At 36.3% G+C, this 24,546-nt stretch overlaps 1 protein-coding gene across 4 annotated transcripts in view; it reads right to left on the bottom strand.

Moving 5' to 3' along the window:
- The window catches only part of LOC132117561 (gamma-aminobutyric acid receptor subunit gamma-2-like), a 47,219-nt gene that overhangs the window by 10,590 nt on the left and 12,083 nt on the right, over positions 1-24,546 (bottom strand). For all 4 annotated transcript variants that reach the window (XM_059526926.1, XM_059526927.1, XM_059526928.1 and 1 more), the window contains exons 3-6: positions 24,354-24,421; positions 22,589-22,809; positions 21,447-21,529; positions 12,208-12,345 (exon numbers count right to left, since the gene is read on the bottom strand). In XM_059526926.1, coding sequence (XP_059382909.1) covers positions 12,208-12,345; positions 21,447-21,529; positions 22,589-22,809; positions 24,354-24,421 — 510 coding nt within the window. The remainder of the gene's footprint in view (positions 1-12,207; positions 12,346-21,446; positions 21,530-22,588; positions 22,810-24,353; positions 24,422-24,546) is intronic.

The following is a 24,546-nucleotide window of genomic DNA, read 5'->3' as shown; positions in this document are numbered from 1 at the left end:
AAGTTGGCATGAAAAAGCCTAGCCAGGAAGTTAGACGTAGTTTTAAAAGCTTAAAGTTTGAGGGTTTTCAGTTTTAACTAATTTGAAAATAGTGACTAGCATGATTAGCAAGTTACTGGTATGTCGTTATCATGTTTCAAGCATGTTGCTAGAATGATTAGCAAGTGACTAGCATGTTGTTGGCAGGATTAACAAGTGACTAGCATGTCAATATCATGTTGTTAGCATGATTAACAAGTGATTAGCATGTTGCTAACATGATTAACAAGTGACTAGCATGTTGCTTGCATGACTAGCAAGTCACTTTTATGTCATTAGCATGATTAGCAAGTCACTAGCATGTTTCCAGAATGATTAGCAAGTGACTAGTATATTCCTAGCATGATTAGCAAGTGACTAAAATGTCACTAGCATGTTGTTAGCATGATTAACAAGTAGCATCCTGCTAGCATGATTAGCAAGTGACTAGCATGTCTTTAACATTTTGTTAACATGTTTCTAGCATGTTATTAGCGTGATTAGCAAATGACTAGCTTATTGCTAGCATGTTGTTAGCATGATTATCAAGTGACTAGTATGTTGTTAGCATGATTAACAAGTGACCGGCATGTTTTTAACATGATTAGCAAGTGATTAGTATGTTGTTAGCATGATTAGCAAGTGACTAGCATGTCATGAGCATGATAAGCATGTAAATAGCATGTTTCCAGCAAGCAAGTGACTAGCATCTTGCTAGCATGTTTCCAAAGCCAAACTCTAATCCCAACCCTAACCATATAGTAAGTACAGTACATGTACTTAATTAATATTACTCAGTACTTAAATGCATGATTACACTGTAACAAGGACAGTGTAAAATAAAGTGTTACTGTATCTTGCATGTAACTGGACAGACCTAATTGAGTGTAACATGTCTTCATGTGTTCTTTAGCCAAGGCTATTCTGTGCACAGCATATCTGTCTATAGCTAATAGTTATAGTTGTTGCACAGGCTTTGTTGGTTGCTTTTCCTTATTTACTGCAGAATCTCTGTAGTTGTTCTATGTTTTTATAATAATCTTTCCTAATGCACCTTTAAAGACTTCCCTTTTTAAAAAGTTAATGATGAGAGCGCGGTAACCTATTTGCGCTTTTCTGACACAACACTTCCTTCCTTATTTCTCGGTTACTGATGGTATCATTAGGGTACCTACACCTGCAGTCTTTCATAAATACTGAGCCTACTCTTTCTACTGACAGGGCACTTTTCTGATGGACTACTCCCAAATTATGCTTACCGTGGTCCACCATTTCAATTTGTATTCATTACGACCTGCATTAGATGAAGCCCCTAAGCAACAGTCTGTCTTTTTTCTGCTGGCAAATTGCTGTAAAAACACCCTAATTTAGCATACTCAGCAAAGTCAAAGTCAAGGACCATTACTGTCTGTGTTTACTAATAAGGCATCATCCAAACGGCTCCCATGACCTGCTGTCAAAAACACCAGATGAAAGTGTTTGATGGGTTTTGCAAAACTCATTAGAGGAGACATTCATCTTGGGGAAACATACTGATAACATTCAATCACATTAACCCATGGCTCAACAAAGTAGTGGCGATGAAAGAAGAATAGCCAGATAGCTTCCAAACAGACTTTCTATAGCCAAAACTGTGATTGCTGTATGCAATTTTATGATAAAAAGCATTATTGATTATAACAAGTAACCGTAAAAAAGTAAAAAAAACACTGGGTGAACAGACATGCATATACAAATAGAATCACCTCTCACCATTTTCAGATTCCAACCATTACATTCACCAACAGATAAAAGCACAAGAGAAATACAAGGGTATATATATACAGTATCTAGTATAGTATTGTGATATATGATTGGTACACTGGCAATTTCTGAAATATACTCTATTATAAAAATAATTCTTGTGCAAAACCCTAATGTTAGATTAAAAAATATATATATTATTATTCATGACCATCAGCACGAGCATGTTCTGTATTGTCTATACTGCAGTAAATTGCAAAATAAATAAAGAGGGAAATGTATGAATTAAGGAGAACATAATTTTGAATCCCTTACGCATAACTGATCACTGATGTCAAAGCTGCAGAGGCGGAATGTGTTTTTGAACTAAAAATGATTTCTTCCTGTTGCTGTTTTTTTTTTTTTCAAATGAAATCTAGAAGGTACAGGGAAGTGTATCTCTCTCAGATGCTGTGAATGTTTGACTGAAGTAGCTGCGTCATCTCCAATGCATTTATCTCATTCTCAGCTCACGGACTTCAAAGCAGCTCAGTGCTTAGATTGTCCCTAATGAGAGCACAGCGCAGCACCTCAAAGGCTGAATCTGCCAGGAGATCTCATCTGACAGTCTGCTTGCCTGTAATGGAACAAATGGTGCACGAAAAAAAAAATGATGATATGAGATGTCTGTTTGCCTTTTATCTCTGCACAGTGGGAACATTCCCAGGCTTCTCTTTGAGGGCAGCGTTTTTTATATCTCTCTTTTCCTTCTGTCTCTTTCATGCATTGTTGAGACTTATATGCAAATCACAAGCAACCATGAACAGAAAGAAAGCTTGCCAAAAGATGGTTAAAATAGCTTCAGCACAGGGCAGGGACCTCTATGTACAAATGTTGATTATGCACAAAAGGGTCATTAAAATGTGTGTTATTTTGCATTTAGATTTTTTTATTCAAAAATGATTTTTGCAATGTATTAGCACAAATAGCATTTGCAGTCTTGTAGGGTTCCCGACTCTATTTCTGGAGCCCCCTGGCATTGCACATTTTGTAAGTCTCCCTAATCAAACGCATGTGACTTTTTTTAAATCCTTGCCCCTTAAATTTGGAAAAGAACATAATAATGATTAAGCATTGTTGTTAAATCGCTTGCATTTTAAAGGTCGTTTTAAACGGAATTTAAACCGAATTTGGTTGACCTTCAAATGTGGAAAAACCTTATTTTTCCTCGGTTTTACGTCTAAGCTCCATGACAGTTACATAACTAGCTCTGTCAAGCTGTGTTGCAAACCCGTCCAGACACCGAAGATCCTTTTTATTCTCCCCTTTTTAACTGGTTTAAAAGAGGCTTATCTTCACAGAACAATCAGGGCGCTGATGAACAAACTAATCCTGTATATGTGCTGGGGGAGAGAAAAAATAATAATAATGTGCATTTCAAACAGACGTGATCTAATTAGTGAAAAGCAAAAGAGCTGCAGCTTTAGTCAGTGATAAACTACAGGCTCTCGTCTAATTCACAGAATATGTTACAGAAGCTGGGATACTGTGAAATATTCTGTGAATCTTATATAGCTGTTTATATGCCAGAAAAAAATAAAATACAATTCTGTATTTTATGCACCTCCAAAACTGTATGCTGTTGTTTTCTTTCCCAGAAATATTTTCTCGGCCAATATTTATTTGTCTGTCAATTTAAGCTGTTATTAACTAACAATCTCCTTCTCCGCTGAAAAAAAAGAGAGGGATGAAGTTTAGATATATCTGGCAAAAAGCAGTCAGTGTCTGCATTGTTTCTTCAATATTCTATTACAGTAGAAATAAATCTCACAGTTAAAAGGTGATGATGACGTCAGATGAGACGCACTGCTGATTGAACTGAGAGAAGCAGAGATGCAGGCATAGTCGCAGTGATTATCTCATTGCATAAGAAAGCAAGCAAAAGGCAGGGGTTTAGACTCAAATAAAAGCATTGGATTCTCACTCTGTCAAACAAAATGCTGCATGGTTTTAAAAACGAGAATCTAAATCATCTAGATTGGGAGGGGGGGGGGTAATGAATAGAAAGTCTGTGATTTAGACACTTTGATTGTAAAGTTTTTCACTTGCATAAATGTATAAAAAAGTAGGACTGATGCACTGATAAGCTCAGAAACACCAACAGGCCAGGCTCACTACAGAAAAAACTGTCTTATTATCAAAGTCCAGAGGACTTCATCGAAGTAAAAATAAAAAGAAGGTTTACAAGGTGCAAAGCAGTGTTAAGCATCAGGAACAGGAAGGTCAGTATGAATAATTTATTGTGCATTATGTTGTGAGCTGGTAGATAATAATAATATTGATGCACTTCGGATAAAAGCATCTGCCAGATCAATGAATGTAAATAATGTCCTCCACCTTTAAGAGCAGAAGTGATAAAGGTATGTAATAAGTGCATTACCCTTTATGCTTAAATGCTTTAAAATATGTTTTCCTACACTTCAAATCCCATAACAACAAAGCCAAAACAAAACGACAACAACAAGTCACGCACACTACTGTGAGGGAGTGTGGAACGAGGAGACGAGGAGTTGAATTCAAACACGGAGACTTCAATAATCTTTGAGGAACCAGGAAAATCACACGTACTGTACCTGGAAAGATGACATTCAAAACCGGACAAATATACTAAGAGGATGAAACACTTTAAATACAGATGACTGGACTATGGGATGACGAGACACACCTGGAACTAATGAAACATAATTAAACATGAGGGAAAACTGGGTCATGGAACACATGGGGAGCGAAACACAAGACACAGGACTGACACAACATAACTTTAACATTTAGTCAAATGAAAAAACCTGAAATGTCACTTTGACATTTAGTATTCAGACTTTTTGCTATGGGTCATCCAGGGTTAGATTCCAAGGGAACATGCATGCTGATAAAATATGAATACTTATTACATGCACTGCCTCACTGTAATATTCTGCGCTTGAGTAAAAGGGTATAACACTTTTCACCCATTCCACCAGACATGAATCATAAGTCCTTTAACATGAAGTAATAGGGATGCATGTGTTGATAGTAATTGCATGTGTAGTTCCATAGTTCTGCAGCGAGATTCGACTCACTGTGGCACTAAGTAGGCTGATTACATAAGAGGGGAGAATGGTGTCATGGCTTGCATATTTTTTCCTTTGTCTTTCTTTATAAGTATACCCATAATTTTCACACTACAATAATTCTTTATGCAGTCTTATTTAAGCATAGGTTGCAGTTATTTTAAGTGAATGCTCAGGGGCAGCCTAATTACCTGTAGGTACAGTTTTAGTTCCCTGACAAGGGAACGAGGCACTGCGTCCCCTTGGCATACTTCCGGCCAATGAGAAGCTGACAATGTTTTGACGATGATACTGCTAGAAAGCCAAAAGCCAAAATCCTACTATAATAAGATATATTACACTCTTGGCCATGGATAATAATATTCTAATACTGACCAATATTATTTAAGAGCATGCAGCAACAATCGGCATGACTAGGAAAGTTTAAGCAGAATAAAGTTAAGCAGAATAAAGAATAAAATCATGCAGTTTTGCCAAAATCTGCAATACAGCAGATCAACAGCCTGAATGAATCATCCTGATTTTCAACACATCTTTTGAAAAGAGGTGAGTAATTCTCACTGCATCAAATAATAAGACTAAACTTGATACTTGCATGTCTCGCCCATCTGAAAGAGAGAGTCCTGTGTCAGTTTGTTGAGGATCGAGTTGGTGTTTGATGAGAGAGAGGGAGAACTGGTTTGATGCAGAAGATCTTTGATGAACGAGAAACTGCAGCCTGGAGAAGCTTAAAAGTTTGTGAGGCATCATCATCATCTTCATGTCAGAAATTCTAATTCTCCCCTTTGTGTTCTTAAGACAGTGATCTGTGGTGACTGCAGATCTAAACGAGATGAGATAAAAGCATGTATCTTTTTCAAACTCTGAAAAGGCTAAAAAGCACTTAACCTTCGCTAAGAGTTAGTTTACCACTGCATTTATCTGATTATCATATTTCAAAGTAGAATCAAATGCATCCCTTTTTGGTTTTTACTTAGGATTTAACATAGCCATGATACCCAACATTTGATTTATGCTTCATGTACCTGCTGTAGCTACTGTACAGGCCAAAACACTTTTGCCTTAGTCTTACTCTCATTAAAACTGAAATCAAAAGTTTAAGGGCATCCCAGCTTTCATATCCTGCAGACACAGGGAGGTAAGAACTGAGATAACTGATGTTGCTTTGCCTAAAAGACACAGAAATTTGAGAGTTGACAGGATAGCAATGAAACAATATGCAATGCTTATTAAAAATCAGTATAGAGGAGAATAAAATATGGGCAAGAAGAGCTTTGAGGAAGAGAGCTGCACGGGTCCAATTTTGTAAATCCGCACCCGCCCGTACCCGCAGTGCTTAAAACCGCATCCGACCCGTTTTCCGACAGCAGCACTAATTAAAATCCGCACCCGACCCGACCCGACCCGACCCGCTTGAAATAGAAATGACACCCGACCCGCACCCGAAATCAAATCAGTTAAGCCAATCACATTAGACACACTTTTTAGAATTTTATTGCCAGTTATTTATGGAAAACTCTTTTTAAAAGATATTATTTTTTTTATACATTTTATCTTCATTTTGATCAATGTTTTATCAATCAATTGCCCGTATTTAATAAATAGGAAGCAAATATACAGCACACAATGTAACAACCTTAGTGTAATTGACAGAATTACTAAAACATATTTTGCTACCTAAAAGTTAAAAAATGTTTGTGTCACGCATGCATGCATGTGTATTTCCCTCATATTAAATATAAAACGCATGTGGACTGATATTTTTCCAATGTCTGGACTCCTTTATTAATGGAGTATATAAACAGACGTTTCAATATATTGGTATTAAATGTATTTTCTGAGAATTTATATTTCACGTTTTTACTGCAAATGTCGAAATACGTGCTCTTTGGTCCATCAGTGCTTGAGTCACTGATCACATTAGAATAAAATATCTCATAATAAAATACAAAATTGACTGATTTATGAATGTATATGCATAGTTCTCATCAGTCGAAAATACAGATAAATGCTTTCATTTGTTGTATTTTTGATCTTGAAAGAAAACAGAACAACAAAAGAGCGAATCATACCACCGTCTGAGGTTGTGCTTCAAGTCGAACGGTTCACAGCTGAGCATCGCGAGAGGCGGATCTGCGCCAGAGCACACATGTGAATGAGCTACACAAAGTCACTTTCAGATGCAATTAAAAAAAAACAACCCTGGATAACCTAGATTAGGCCCATATTCACAAATGTCTTAGCTATGGAATGAAATATCTGATATTCCGATTGTCAAATATACATGCAAGTGGAAGTGTAGCCTATTGTTGTTTAAACACCTTTATAACGATCGCATTAGTTGAGCTGTATGCGCGGTATAATTTTATGCACATTTTAATTCAGATTCTGTATATATATATATATAAACGGAAAAAAAAACAGCTGGCTGATATTTTACGTCTGTTAACTAATGAGCCGTTTGCGCAGTTGTGCTTTTTAAAAAAGTGGAACGTAGGCCTATTTTTACGTTTGCACGTGACTGTTTAGAACCTGTGTTTAGACCCGTGTTTCCCCTGTGTCCGACCCAACCCGCACCCGTGTCCGACACAGTTGGATATTTTTCACCCGTTTCAGCCAAATTTGCGTGCAGGACTCTACTTTGAGGGACCCCACAGGTCAAAAATGATTATGTTAGGGGAAAAAAACTGGACAGAGAATTAGAAACCGGCCTAAACTTAGGTAAGACTTTTCACCACAGGTCTAACATTCATGTAAGTAAAGTATGTATAGGAATGGTTCTTTCAACAAGCTTGTTTATGGTAGATAGAATACGTGACCCGATATCATCAAGAGTCTGAGTGAAAAGGCTTAATGGAATTAAATCAAATTTAGAAGTAGTGGGTTTAAATCCTGTCAGAAAACAAGGGAGCACTTATCACCTGTGCAATGGCATTTCAACTGTGAAGAATGCTCTGCATTTAAGTTGACATTTTTTCAGTAGTTTGGTCATTCATCTGTTTCAAAAAGAGTGTTGTGCCTAAGAAAGATCAGTCACTGAATTATGCCTAAACTGCAATCTCCCAGCCCGGCCATAATATGAGAGGCTGAAAAAAACCAGGCTGAAATAACTAGATTATATAAGTATTCTGACCTGTAACTCAGCTCTAGCTGTGATTAGAGCCTCAAGTCTTTTTGGATATGATTCAACAAGCTTTAATCATCTGGGGATTTTCTGCCATTTTTCTCTGCATATCCTTTCAAGCTGTGTCGGGTTGGATGGGGGCTGCCAGTGGACAGACATTTTCAGGTTTCTCCAGATTTTCTCAAATCCAGGCTCTGGCTGGGCCACTCAATATTCACAGTCATCCCTAAAACACTTTTGCATTGTCTTGGCATGCTTAGGATACTTGTCCTGTTGGAAGATGAACCTATGGCCCAGTCTGAGGTCCTGAGCGCTTTGGAAAGTGTTTTAATAGAGAATTTGTCTGTATTTGCAAACTGCATCTGTTACTTCTACATTTTGCAACTCCTAATTAGTATAGTGGACAGTATCTACGCCTGTCAGGTGGAAGACGGGGGTTTGATTACATGCCCTATTCAGATTATAATGTTTCACTGAAGTGCGCAGCTTGAATACGCCCATACAACAGAAATAAAGCCGAGAGACTGAGAGGAATAAGACATAATTCAGCCCAAGAAGATGTGATGAGGATTACCTCAGGATTTGAGATTTCCTCAGAAAAAAGAATGAAGCGCTTGATCCAGCATAGATCATAAACATGAGTCTCTTTTTATTTATTTATATACTTTTACTAGTTTTCACATGACGTGGACACATTTTACTAGTTAGACTTTTTCTAAACTATAATTCCTGACTAAATGTATAATCAAGTGAAACATTGTGAAGTTTCAATAATAATATACACTACTACTGTAGGTAAGGAATGTATATTGTCATTCCTTACCTACTTATTTGTATATACTGTATATATATTTTTAAATTCTTTTATTATGTGTTTTTTTTGTTCTGTTGCTGTCATTCTGTTGCACTGCGGAGCTTCTGTCACGAAAAAAAATTCCTTGTATGTGTAAACATACCTGGCAATAAAGCTCATTGTGATTCTGATTCTGATACTATACCATTCAAAAGCTTGATGTTAATAATATAAATGTAAATGTTCTTTCAATTTATCCCAAAAAACTGAAAAAAAAATATCCTCTTTTCAAAATTAATAATAATAAGAACAATAAAGTATTATTGTTTTTTTCTTTCTTTTTTTTTGTAGAAAATCAGATTGTTAAAAGGATTTCTGAAGGATTGTGTGACTGGAGTAATGATGCAAAAAAATAGTTTGAAAGTCAGCTTTGATTGTTCCTAAACTGCACTCACAAGTGAATATTAATGTATGTTGTGGGATAATTAAATATATTCTAAAGAAACTACAGACATAAAATTATATAGATTTATTTTGTCCTCACATTCTTTCTTGTAACTCCTTTCTCTCAGTGGCACACAGCTGACTGAATGGCTTATTATGCAGCTCATTATGCAGCTCATTATGCAGCTTATTATGCGGCTCATTATGCAGCTCATTATGCAGCTCATTATGCAGCTCATTATGCAGCTCATTATGCATCTTATTATGCGGCTCATTATGCAGCTCATTATGCGGGCCTTTGTCTTCTAAGGTGTGAATCACAATGATATTCATGATAGTTGACGCCTACTCGCATATGACTTTTACCAACAAAAAGTGTCTTAGAAAATTTAAATCAATATATTGTTTTCTGTGAGTGGGTAAACAAGATGATTTTGACATAATTTAGAAAGAAAAATTCTAGGCTATAAGCTCCAGTTCTCAAAAGTCCCGGGAACTAATGTTCTGTATTTATTTTATGGCCTTTTTAGTTTTTCACTAACCACGCATAACATTAATTTTCTCTAAAACACAATCATGTACATACATGCTGCTCACATATGATTATAGCCCAGTTTGTGATGATTACAGTAAGACTAGACTTTATCCATTTAGATATTTATAAGAAACTGAAAAAAGCACAAATGTCAGGGCATGAAAAACTTCTCCAGGCCCCAAAAATACCCTTAGACTCCAGAGGACATGTTCACAAGTCCCAAAGGACCAAGTCCAGTCCAATTATGTTTTTTATTAATATTAGTAGTAGTATACAGTAATATATTATACTGTAATACAACTGCAATGTAAAATAAATGTTAATGAAAAATGTATATTTTATAATACATATATTATACAGTTTTGCAATAGGAAAACTTATTTTTTGTCATAATTTCTTCACTTGCTGATTCTTTTTTTTTCATGCAGAAACTTGCAGTTTCAATGAAAACAGGTTAACAAATGTGTCTCATCATGTGAATGTGAAAATAATGCTTAACTGTCCGTGTTGTGTGCAACTGAAGCCTATCGTGATGTGGTAATGACAAAAAGCAATATCACGCTTTTGGTTTTAGTTTGTTTGACAGATGCTTTGCCAAAGCAATAATTTGAAATACAGTTTATGTTATTAAGATAAGTGTAAAAACATCTTCCATTCTTTATGAAACTGTGTCGGTAAGCCTATGCTATTGTTGCATATTGGTTGTGTATTTGAACGTCTCAATAATGCCGAATCAGTGTGTTTAGAAAATAATTGTTGTGTTATTTGCTGTTGCAGAACATACTGACAGAGAATGAAAGAATAAGGAATGAATAGAAAAGTATGCCGTTTGATGCTGTGAAAGAGAGAATATAATTGGCAATGACTTGTGTTGATGAGTCTCTGTCTTCAAGTCTAAAGGCCCGTTCACACCAAGCAAGATAGAGATAAAGATATAGTTTTAAAAATCGTTCTCAGTGTTGAGTCCACACTACAGCTATAACGATAAAGGCGCATAGAAACGATAGCGTTTGTATCATTATCTTTATAGTTATCGTCAATTTTTAAGTGTAGACTTAAGTGTAACTCGAGTCCAAGTCACAGTTTCCATCTCTGCTTAATAGTGTTGCTACTTTCAGAAACCAGCTTTATATTTTTGTCTTTATGTTGTAGCCTGAGGAAAGAAAACGAATGTAGAAAATATTAGTCTGTATGGTGGTACAAGGGCATTTCATATCTTCTGTAAATCTGAACCAATCAAGAGAGTTGAGAGGCTAAAAATGTATACACATGCCCTCAAAAAGAGGCATGTTCATTCACCACCACTGCCTCCAGATTAGCACTGCCAGAGTCTCATCTGCAAACCGTGGGTGTCTGTAAACGGAGAAGGAAGTTGATGTGTCCCAGGGCATTCATGACTCAAGCCAAATCACACAGACCGATGCACACAGACAACAGCGTGACTGCATGTCACAGCATCAGGTCACTCTGAGAATAGCTCTAATCCGAAAAAGGAAGCATGTATCTACACTTACACCTTTCACAATCTTTTTAAAGCGATTCCCATGATGCAAGAGAATGGTGGCTGACTCCCTCCACAAGCCAATCACCGCTCTCTCTTGTTATTTTTGTCATAGTCTCTGTCTCACTCAATTCATCATCTCACACCACCCTGCAATGTTTTCGGTACATTTTAAGCTACATGCTGGTAAATGAGATCACACATGCTGTCGTGCAATGTGGCTCTGTTTCGCCACAGCTGTAATTCAGCCATAGGCCAATGCATTGATCTCCATGAAGTGAAGCATTAGATATACCCCAAATTAAGTATATCTCATGTTTAACCACTACAGAGACATCTGAGCCAGCAGCAAATGTCAGAATGACTTGTTGAGATAAGAGCATTCTCGGTGGATCGTCCGGTGATCACTTGGTCCTCACAACTCTGAAAACACTGGAGCAAATTTTCAAATAGAAGCTATATTTAAAAACGTACCTCAGATTTCAGTGTACAAATAGATTCTTGCTCTTAAAATGACATTTTGTGACAAAAACACTAGTATTTAAAAAAATTAAGTGGATTTTGCCATTGCTGTTCACTGTGGGAAATGCTGAAACCCAGGTACCAACTGCCAAGACACTTGATAAAAAAAATCAATGTGTCAAGTCACTCGATTTATAAGCTTTTTGATCAATTGACCAGGTGCACAAAGCATAGTTTATTATAAAAGACCCGCTTGTGGCAGATATCGGCCAAATAGAAAAACCTATTAAAAATATGCTTGTCAAGAACTACTTAAACATATATTTTAGTACACAAACTAACTATTACTGTTAATTAAATTACAAATGGTATAACATCTAAAGAATTGGGCTCTTCTGTTCAGTTAACCTTGCTTTTGCAAACAAGTTTGCAACAAAGTTTAGAAATGTAAGAAAAAGCATGCAAGTATTTAAGATGTAAAAAAAGCTGTAACCGTACCTGACACAGTCCTGACAACCTCTGTGGTGTTTCTCAAGCCAACAAAGGAGAACTGGTAAAGACGCCAAGAGCGGATGTCTCCAACCACCACTGAGCTGCGCTTCCACTTGTATACAATCTCTTCCTTGGGGTAGCCATCTGCACAAACAAAGAAATGGAGTTGGTCCAAAAAAACAACAACAAATATCTGCACAGTGGCTATTGGAAAGTAATAAAAACATTGCTTTGGATAAAATGCATAAGTGCATAAATGTACAGTACAGACCAAAGGTTTGGACACACCTTTCTCATTCAAAGAGTTTTCTTTATTTTCATGACTATGAAAATTGTAGATTCACACTGAAGGCATCATCAAAACTATGAATTAACACATGTGGAATTATATATGGAATTATATACATAAAAAGTGTGAAACAACTGAAAATATGTCATATTGTAGGTTCTTCAAAGTAGCCACCTTTTGCTTTGATTACTGCTTTGCACACTCTTGGCATTCTCTTGATGAGCTTCAAGAGGTAGTCACCTGAAATGGTTTTCACTTCACAGGTGTGCCCTGTCAGGTTTAATAAGTGTGATTTCTTGCCTTATAAATGGGGTTGGGACCATCAGGTGTGTTGTGCAGAAGTCAGGTGGATACACAGCTGATAGTCCTACTGAATAGACTGTTAGAATTTGTATTATGGTAAGAATAAAGCAGCTAAGTACAGGAAAACGAGTGACCATCATTACTTTCAGAAATGAAGGTCAGTCAGTCCGAAAAATTGGGAAAACTTTGAAAGTGTCCCCAAGTGCAGTCACAAAAACCATCAAGCGCTACAAAGAAACTGGCTCACATGTGGACCGCCCCAGGAAAGGAAGGCCAAGAGTCACCTCTGCTGCGGAGGATAAGTTCATCCGAGTCACCAGCCTCAGAAATCGCAGGTTAACAGCAGCTCAGATTAGAGACCAGGTCAATGGCACATGGAGTTCTAGCAGTAGACACATCTCTAGAACAACTGTTAAGAGGAGTCTGTGTGAATCAGGCCTTCATGGTAGAATATCTGCTAGGAAACCACTGCTAAAGAAAGGCAACAAGCAGAAGAGACTTGTTTGGGCTAAAGAACACAAGGAACGGACATTAGATCAGTGGAAATCTGTGCTTTGGTCTGATGAGTCCAAATTTGACATCTTTGGTTCCAACCAATGTGTCTTTGTGCGATGCAGAAAAGGTGAACGGATGGACTCTACATGTCTGGTTCCCATCGTGAAGCATGGAGGAGGAGGTGTGATGGTGTGGGGGTGCTTTGCTGGTGACACTGTTGGGGATTTATTCAAAATTGAATGGCATACTGAACCAGCATGGCTACCACAGCATCTTGCAGCGGCATACTATTCAATCCGGTTTGCGTTTAGTTGGACCATCGTTTATTTTTCTTCAGGACAATGACCCCAAACACCCCTCCAGGCTGTGTAAGGGCTATTTGACCAAGAAGGAGAGTGATGCGGTGCTGCGCCAGATGACCTGGCCTCCACAGTCACCGGACCTGAACCCAATCGAGATGGTTTATGGGTGAGCTGGACCCCAGACAGAAGGCAAAAGGGCCAACAAGTGCTAAGCATCTCTCGGGGAACACCTTCAAGACTGTTGGAAGACCATTTCAGGTGACTACCTCTTGAAGCTCATCAAGAGAAGGCCAAGAGTGTGCAAAGCAGTAATCAAAGCAAAAGGTGGCTACTTTGAAGAACCTACAATATGACATATTTTCAGCTGTTTCACACTTTTTTGTCATGTATATAATTCCATATATAATTCCACATGTGTTAATTCATAGTTTTGATGCCTTCAGTGTGAATCTACAATTTTCATAGTCATGAAAATGAAGAAAACTCTTTGAATGAGAAGGTGTGTCCAAACTTTTGGTCTGTACTGTATATATATGTAAATGTCATTCAGCGAAGACAATTAATTACCAATAATAAAAATAAAAAAAATATTTATTTTTATAATCTATATTGAAATCTACACAAGATACCAAATATAAATGAGAAAAAAAATAATTTATTCAAAGCCTAATATCAATAAACAATTACATGGTTTTTCCATCGATTGTATAAGCTTTTGCAAATTGAAATTATGAAATATTTGATCAATCTTCTATGTAAGTTATGCAAATAAGATGAAGAGTATCAGTGAACAGCAACCTCCAGGTGAAATCTGAGGAGGATTCATGTCTGGGCTTTGCTGCTGCATTCTGGGATTATTCTTTTTTATTTTTTATGCCTTGATGAATCACTTTGGTTTAGGTCATAGTTATACTATAAAACTACTACTACTATATTTGCCTGTTTCTGTGTCAAAGAGATCTAGAATATATCACTATCTTTATGCTTCACAGTAGCTATGCTGTTTAAACATTTAAACGTTTAAACAAAACAGCCTTACGTTTTCATTACATCAAGGGATAGTTCACACAAAAATGAAAATTTGCTTATTTCAATTTACTTATCCTTTGACAATCCAGGATGTACATGATTTGTTTTTCTTCAAGCAGATTTTCAGCTGAAACCATATTCCTTGGTGATTTATAAAATGCAACTCAGTGGTTATTGAGAGTAAAACAAGTATATCATGCTACACAAAATTAATCCCCATGGCTTCTGTTGATATGTTGAGTTCTTATGAAACTGAACATTATTTACAACATTATTACCTGTAATTCAGAGCCTCAGGCAAACGGGGAAAATTGATTATTTTCCATTAACTGATTCTTTTAGACAGTTCATTTCAACTAACTAATGCAAATAACTGATTCGTTTACATAATCATACAATGATGAAACTTATCTGCAATTTTATTTCTTAAAGAACCCCATAATGATGTGAAATGCAGATGTTTTACATGTACTGTATTAAGCATCTTTTTACATTAACCATGAGAAAACATAAAAATGTTAATATGTCCTCTTCATTCAAGTTTTGGGTTCACACATGCGCATATCAGTGGCTCATCGGTCTTCAGTCCAAGTTGAACTGTTTCCTCAGTCCAGAGACTGTTGCAGGAACTCAGTTCATAATTTTTTTAGATTTTTTAGCTTTTATATATTTTGTTCTACTGCCGCTTCAAACTTTGCTGAAACCAGGAAGCATGGCCTACACTTGTTATGGGCTACAAAACGTTTGGCTCGTGTGTTTGGTTGCTCCGTTACTGATTCTACTCTGTCACTGCTGGGTTTCGTATGACAACAATTCAACTGTGCAACAACACCCTCAGAGCTTAGGACCTGTGCTTCAGTTTACATGAACAAACTGCCCTAACAACATCCCTCCATGGTGCATTCTGGACCCTGACTGGACCCATTTCCCTGACTTCTGAAGCACATCTGCCTGTTTGAACAATGCCCTCGGAGCACTGGACTCTTCCAGCTCATGGCAGGAAATGCATTCCCTGTTGGAGAAAGGAGCTTTTCTTTAACAAGGAAATTAATTTCATGTCATGTGGGCATCAGGATGGACAGCATGTGTCTAAAGCGGTTTTCAAACTAGGCACATTTGCTACAGTCCAAACCTAAGTGTGATTGTTCCAGCCCACTCCACAGCAATAGACAACACAATACAGGTCAATATTAGGGCTGTCAGCATTCCTCTATTCCAATCAAGTACTCGATTTTAAAAAACCCTCGATTGCATTTTACTAATGTCAATTAACCAGCAAACTACTGGAAGTGGTGCATTTCATGCACAATAATTCATGAAACACATTATTAGACCATTTTCCTGGCTGCATGATATATTAAACCCATTTAAAATCAAAATAAAGCATTATGCCATAGTACATTCAAAATCGCTATGACGCAATTAAATAAATATATGCAATGCATGTTTAATATGTGACCTGCAGTAATAAGGTGGATTTCACATCATCTGAAAGCTAAATAAATAAATAAATGTATGGTTTGTTAGGATAGGACAATATTTGACTGAGATAAAACTATTTGAAAATCTGGCATCTGAGGGTGCAAAAAAATCACCTGTAAAGTTGTCCAAATTAAGTTCTTAGCAATGCATATTACTAATCAAAAATTGTTATTTCATGAAATTTATAAAAACATATCTTTACGGTAGGAAATTTACAACATATCTTCATGGAACATGATCTTTACTTGATGTCCTAATTATTTTTGGCATAGAAGGAAAATCATTACATTTTACTCATACAGTGAGAATACATTAATATCTCTAATTATGCTGTTAATCGAAATAAGAGTTAATATTAATATTTACACAATATAGCACTGTCAAACAGTTAATCACAATTAATTGCATACAAATTAAGTTATATATTAAGTATATTTATTATGTTTATATAAATACACACATATACAATATATATTTAGAAAATATTTACATGTATTAACATGTCTATATTTATATACATATAAATTATATTACAAATAGTATAAGTTATACATTCATATAAATTATATTACAAATACAATGCCAATCCTATTGGTGCACATGGCCCATGACTTCATAGGCGGGGTGCCCGGAAGTATAAAAGGGCATCTGCTGAATAGGTCACCAACTTAACTATCTGAAGGAGACCTAAACAGGCCGGCCGAATGCATAACCCAAGACGTTCCCCTTCTTGGGAACTTCATGCTGTACAACATAGGGGCCACATTGGGGAATGAAATCCAACCATGCCACTCCGAGGCGCATGCCTGTCCACCTTGTGGGAGAGCACCAAGAATGCAACAGGCATACGCCAAGCCTTTCCTTATAAACCTTACCTAAAATAACCTGGCAGAAATGGGAACACCTCACCCAAGTAAAGAGCACAGCTTGCCTTAGATAGCTATGCTATGTGAGCAATACTAGCCTGGTTAAACAAAACCAATGAAGAGGCTCAACTAGAAAGCCTCTAGATCAGCTCAAGAGATCACCACGTAAATCTCAGGTGATAAGAGTAGCTGCTGAGCTAGAACACAGCTATCCTCAGATGGCTATGTCCTTAAGTGAAAGTGTGAACTGAAAGTCGTGACATTTGCCAAGTATGGTAACCCATATTCAGAATTGGTGCTCTGCATTTATCCCATCTAAGTGCACACACACAGCAGTGAGAAGTGAACACACCGTGAACACACACCCGGAGCGATGGGCAGCTATAGATCCAGTGCCGGGGAGCAACTGGGGGTTCAGTGCCTTGCTCAAGGGCACTTCAGCCATGAGTATTGAGGGTGGAAGAGAGCACTGTTCATTCACTCCCTCCCACCTACAAATCCTGCACCAAGACGCGAAACTGTGACCTTCGGGTAACTAGTCCAAGTCTCTAACCATTAGGCCATAGCTGCCCCATTAAGTGCTAATGACGGCTTGTAGGCCAGAATAACAATCAAGAAAGCCTTCCTGCAGAGCTGTCTAGACCACAGAGATTGGGATATCTACTTACAACCCTAGTGGTTGTATTAAAATTGTTTAATGCACAGCTAGCCAAGCATGATCCCATTTATACTTTGGTAATTTGCCAGCATTGACAAGTTAAAGCTGTTAACATTGTTCGTAGCACAATATTTGACCGAAAGGCTAAAAATTATGATTATTTTTACAGCTCGTTAGCTCTAGCATTCTGCCTGCTTTAACATTAATGACCACCACCCAATGGAGTAGTAAATGCATCAAGCATAGCTTGTTTCCCTCACTCTCTCCCCTCACCATCACACTGACCTTCATTGCAGGGTGATTGTGAAGCAAAGACCAATGCCCCATTATAAAAGTGGAAACTGCCAGACAGTACTAAATACCAGTGATTGCAGCAGGGGAATTGAGTAATAGCCCAAAGGTGAGGGCATGCACAAGGATGCAGTGTACTGACCCCAAGTGACCATCATGATTCAAGGGGTCAAAACCTCACTTCAGGCATCTGCTAATTTGGTGGATGAACTGGCATGGGTTTTTGCAATTATTAGGAAACATGAGTGTGAATGCTTCTCAAGGGAAAGAAGACAGAGGCGTGAGGGTGCGGAAGGGTAAGGTAAAAAATGTGGTAAAATAAATATATATGGTTTTGCAAATATAAATGACCTCACGTGACTCGAAGCATAAATACAAAAGACATCATGACCCAGTTGTTACCACCACAGAGCCTTTAGAAGTGTCATTCATGGCAGCTCGCCATAATCCTATGACAGGATTTTTCTGGCCAGGCATTTGCAGTAACGTTCACAGATGGTGTGCAACTTCCCGTGATCACAAAAATGCCCCATTGCCTCAAAAGCACCATTGTGTCCTTTTCCTCTGATTGAGGTCCAGTTCAAGTGAATTTGTATGGACTTTATCAAGCCATTAGGACACTCAGCACAGGGGCATCACTCTGCTCGACTATGCAAGCTGATGCCTAGAAGCAGAAGTGATCTGTACCATTGCAGCAAAAAGTGTAGTGAAGGCTATGTTTGTGAATATATTTATATAATATCTTTTTATATACATACACAGTGAATATGCCACATCCTAATTTCTTTTGTTTTTGTGTATATTTCATTTAGATTATCAAATAAAATTTTGAAGAAAGTCGATCTGTTTAGATAAAATAACTGACAAAAATGTACTGTTATTTTCCTCACAAACAAAATTTGCACAGCTGATGGGCTAGTATTATCCAAAAATAAATAATTATAAAAATTATATATAATAAAAAATAATAATAAAATAAAATAAAGTTCTTTCCAGCATTAAGGTAATAACATTACAGTTTTTTATCATCTTGTCTAAGTTACAAGTTTATAACTATATTAAAACTTGTTTTGAAAAATTTCTTTGTCATTTGAATATTGATTTTAAAATCGATTTAAATCATAAATCTGATTTTTAATTTTTTTTTAGGCCATATGCTATCGCCCAGCACTAAAAGCAAGTAAAGAAGGCTCCCTTTAAAATCACTTATGTTGTCAGTTAATGAAGCTCTTTTTTACATCGTATGCATTTTGTTGATTATAATGAGAGAACTTGAGTTTAATCGTGAAGACAGTTTATTAATCCGTCCATTTATTAGAGTTTCAAAGATTTAGCTAAATCGTGCAGGTTTCATTTATTCGTTTCTTTTTTTAGGCTAATTAGTCATAATTAATGTGAACGAAATTATACAGCGCTTCACGTTTAAACATGCAACAATTTCTCAATCAGTTTACAGACAAACGTCTTTTTTCCAAGAAGTTATCTGTCAAAATAAAGGACAGGTAATGAATAACACAAATTCATGTTGTTTTATTAAAGGAATTTTAAAATATAAATTAAAATATAGGCATAATATATGAAAATATTGACATTGCATATTAATCCATGTAGCCAACCCCCCTAAAATAGGCTACCACTTTTAATGCTCCGATGCAAAGTAAACCACAATTTCTTTTGAATAATATAACACATAATTCATGTAATATAAATAATACTGCACACCTTTTAAATGTGTCAAATCTAAAATATGGTTTAATACCATGTAGCTTAGAGAAAATATAATCACAGGTTGAGGCACAGGCTTGACATTTATCCTGCTTGAATTCGTTCTAATAAATGCACATAACTTCATAAAAACCAAACTTTCATCTGTGAATATTACATTTTAAATATATTAAATATTTAAACTATAGTCTTTTTCTTTCATTTTCCGTGACTGAAGCAGTCAAATGTAACACATCAGCGAGGCAAAACTGACGTCTATTTGTGAAAATGTGCAGTGATGCGCTTGTTTGATAACTTGTGGTTAAAGCGCCACTCAGCGGTCAAAAGCTGCAAATGCACTTTACAGACGCGGCGTTACCCGCGGCGGTAAAAAGGGCCTTTAGGCTGTCTACTTAGTTTATATATATATATATATATATATATATATATATATATATATATATATATATATAATAGGCTATATTACATATTGTAATATTATATAATGTTGTGCGCTATCCGTCACGCCCCCTGAAGGCTCGCTGAAGTGAACTAACCCTGGAATCCGGAGCTCCGGAGCAGGTTAAGTTCAGAGAGTGAGTTGCTATGACTACTAACATACCCTGAAAGTTACCTGCGTTTTTGGAACCGAAAGTTGAGGTTATCCGCTTACTTACTCTTAAACATACCCGGGTATGTCACATAACCCGCTTTCTGGAATATCCCCCAGGACAAACACTTTTTCACAATACACACACACACACAATGGTTTTTATACTGTACAGATAATTCTGTATGATTTATAAGCTGCTTTCCTCATTGGGACAAAAAAATAAAAATTCCCCACAAGGACAAGGTTTTTGGATATTGCCATTTTCCCCCAATAATGTAAGGTATACACAATTAAACAGTCTTCAGTCATACAAATATACTGTATTTGTGTGTAAATTAATTTGAAAATTGATTGTGAAATTATTGCAATATAAAAGTTTATAAAAAACTTTAATTATAGGCGGGATTAGTCACGATTACTTAATAATTAATAAGGCCAATAATTGCCCAAAAATGTGCAATTAATTTGTAAAATAATTTAATAGATTGACAGCACTAATATATATATATATATATATATATATATATATATATATATATATATATATATATATATATACATTATATGATTGATTGATTTATTTTTATTAGAAATAGCATTCCTTCATTAAACAGCTGCAGAACTTCAAGACATTGATATCTTTAGTACTTTTCCACAAACTCACTGTCAGTCCATGTGGGTTGAGAAAGAAGTGTGGATTTCAAAGCACGAGGAGACACAAGCTCACTAGCTTCTTCCCACTGATAATCTACAACAATTTGCAAACTCTCATAAAATAACACAAAACCACTATGTTTTTTTCATTTCTTTTGAAACTACAGATGATGCTATCCCATTAGACTGTCCATGGTACATCTGCTGCTTCATTATTACCATCATAAACCATTTCCCCTACATCTTCTTCAGAAGTCAAAGGAAAGGAAGAATTCCATGGGGGTGGTTTCTTCCTGGCACAGCTTGCTCGTGTGAGCATGTGAAGAAAAGTCTCTCCACATCAGGCCAAATTTTCACTCTCCTCATTATCCGTCCTTAATATTTCAGGACGAAAATAGAAGTGCAATGTCTGTATTAGCATCCTAAAAATGGTTTCTATGCTCTCAGCTGCATCTGAGTGTGGAAGCAGACATGAGGTGTAGAAAACTGTTGAGAAAAAGCAATAAAGAATGGAAGAGATGTGGATGGATTTGCATGTAGGGCGTATGGCCAGACTTACAGCTTGAGAACTCCAGGGGACATGAATGTTCATCCATCGGAAAGTTATTCAGTTTAAGCTGGCACTCTGCATCAATGGTCAACCTACAGACAGAAATGTCCTTAATTACAATCCTTTTTAAAAGCCATTTCATTAGCACACCCCTCATTAATTCGCTGATGTACATACAACAGCACAATAATAAAATGACTGAAAAATCAAGTGCTATTAACAGCAGACAATTGCTCATTGTTATAACTGGATGAATTCTTCCTGAAAGCAATTACTAAGACTAGAGATGCATGGTGAATCAATTAAACAGTTAACAATACTAACGATTAAATGGACTTGCTCTCAGGTGACATTTCATCAATAACAAACAAATAAACAAACATAAATAAATAAATAATGAGGCGCTAGTAAACAACATCTTTAAGACTTGAAACTTTGGGCACTTGCATTCATAATACTGTAAAATTGAAGCATTGTTATTGCATATGTACTGTATATATATATATATATATATATATGTATATATATATATATATATATATGTATATTTATTAGTGCTATCAAACAATTAATCGCGATTAATCACACCCAAAATGGAAGTTTTTGTTTACATTATATATATATCTGTATTGTGTATATTTATTATGTATATATAAATAAACACACATACAGTATACATTTTACAAATATTTACATTTATACATTTATATGTTCATATTATATTCTTATTTTATTTTATATTATATATAAATATATTTAATATATCAACATTTTTCCTAAATATATGCATGCATGTGTTTGTAACGTATTTTTCGGACTATAAGTCACACCTGAGTATAAGTCGCATCAGTCCAAAAATACGTCATGATGAGGAAAAAAACATATATTTTAACATCGCAGTTGATTTATTTTGTTAATTTCAATGATCATTCAAAATCAACAAGAATCTAGAATCAAAATCAGCAACTATTAAAAACGTAACACTGTTTTAACATTACCTGAGAGGGCAGAACTGATATTGAACCAACATTGCTTTGTAACTAATTCAGTGCAATTTGCATTCAACAATGACTTTGCATTGTTTCAATGCTTGCTATCTGGGTACGCTCGGTTTATGCATGATAATTCACAATTAAAAACATTGCATGTACCTTAAAGTGTACAGTATACGCCCGTCGTTCCATATCCGAAGCATGCGATTAGGTGTGGTGATCCAGTGGGCATCTGCCTTCTTAGAGTTGCGGAAAAACGTGTCAGGGATCCAGATTTTCCCCACCATGTTGCTGTTGAGACGCAGAACCTTCATGGTGCTGTTGAACTTTAACCGCCTGTCATACCACGTCTGGGCGAAGAAGATGTCAATCGTGTACTCCTAAGGAATCAGAAAGGGCAGACCTTTCATTTATTTGTGTGAACACCAGTGCTTGAATGCATAGCCCTCTATACCATACAGAAAAAAATGCTGCCAGAAACATTTCATGCAGGTCACCGTGAGCGGTTTTATTTTGTGTTTGGTTTTGTTTGTGCGCGGCAGTCGTCCGTGAGGGGCTGTCGCGCTGTTTTGGTTTTATTTTGTCATTAAAGTCTTGATTTGATTGTCCTCCAGTTCCCGCCTCCTTCTTCCAGAGATTATGAAGTTTGTATATTATTACAACTGTACTGTATAGTCATATGTTTCAGTTGATATTTGTTCATTATTTGTTAATTTGAATGTTTGTAGTTTCCTTAGGGTCTCTTTGTTCTTGAATTATCTTCTTATTTAAAAAATAAAGCTGCAATTAGATAGTCGCCTCAGTCCTGGGACTGACAGAGAATACTGGACAGTATTCACTCCTTTAATTGTATATCTCCCAGAATTACCTTTGTTTGGACATACAATGTTCAGTTACTGTAGATATCCTCAATGATTATGTATAGAAGTATGGGAAGTCGTGGCCTAATGGTTAGAGAGTCGGACTCCCAATCAAAAGGTTGTGAGTTCGAGTCCCGGGCCAGCAGGAATTGTGGGTGGGGGGAGTGCATGTACAGTTCTCTCTCCACCTTCAATACCACGACTTAGGTGCCCTTGAGCAAGGCATCGAACCCCCAACTGCTCCCCGGGCGCCGCAGCATAAATGGCTGCCCACTGCTCCGGGTGTGTGTTCACAGTGTGTGTGTGTGTTCACTGCTCTGTGTGTGTGCACTTTGGATGGGTTAAATGCAGAGCACAAATTCTGAGTATGGGTCACCATACTTGACTGAATGTCACCTCACTTTCACTTTCATAGAAGCCAGTTTCTACCACTGAATATATAAAAAATGGTCATTGGTCAAAATTCTAATCTGTTTTGCACAATTCTGGCTTGCAATTTAAAGTTCTAAAGTCAGAATTGTGTGATATGAACTTGCAATTCTGGGAAATAAAGTCAGAATTGTGAGATAAATTATTATAGTATTTTTTCTCTCTCTCAGAACTGGACTTTATAACTCACATTTGCAGGTTCATGTCTCAAAATTCTGAAAAAAAAAATCAGAATTGACTCAGAATCTTTTTTCGTGCAATTGCGAGTTCATATATCACAATTACAGATCCATAACTCACAACTGTGAATTTATAACACACAAATAAAAAAAAAAAAAGTAAGAATTGGAAACAAGCTCCCATACTTATCATTATAGAATGTAAGCATTAATAAACATCCAAAAAATATAAATACAATAAAATAAAATTGGCTAAAAGAAAATAGACTGCATTGCAATTTGTAATATCACTCTGACATACAGTATGTGTAAGAATATCAGCTTCACAGGTTTTTTAGTTTCTAATGTTAATAACATTTGTGTATAAAAAATATGCTGATACATTATAAAATAAAAATGCATTCATGCATATATAATGCATATATTCATAAAAATGTGTTAGAGGATATCTCTTACCATGTTGATGGCGTTTACTGGACCAATACTGTTGACAAACATGTCAGTTTGGATCACGGTTGGTTTGACTGTAGAGAGCAGAGGAGGGAAAATGTCAAATTAGTTCAGCTAGTTCAGAGTAAATTTGACAAGGTTTATTAAGGTAATAACAATGGAGTAAGTTCTTTTTTTTTAACAAAAAACAATCAGAGCA

Source organism: Carassius carassius, chromosome 36 (genome assembly GCF_963082965.1).
Source record: "Carassius carassius chromosome 36, fCarCar2.1, whole genome shotgun sequence".
In the NCBI taxonomy this organism is placed as follows: domain Eukaryota; kingdom Metazoa; phylum Chordata; class Actinopteri; order Cypriniformes; family Cyprinidae; genus Carassius; species Carassius carassius.
Note: the sequence above shows the minus strand (reverse complement) of the source record. Positions and strands in the feature narration are given on the sequence as shown.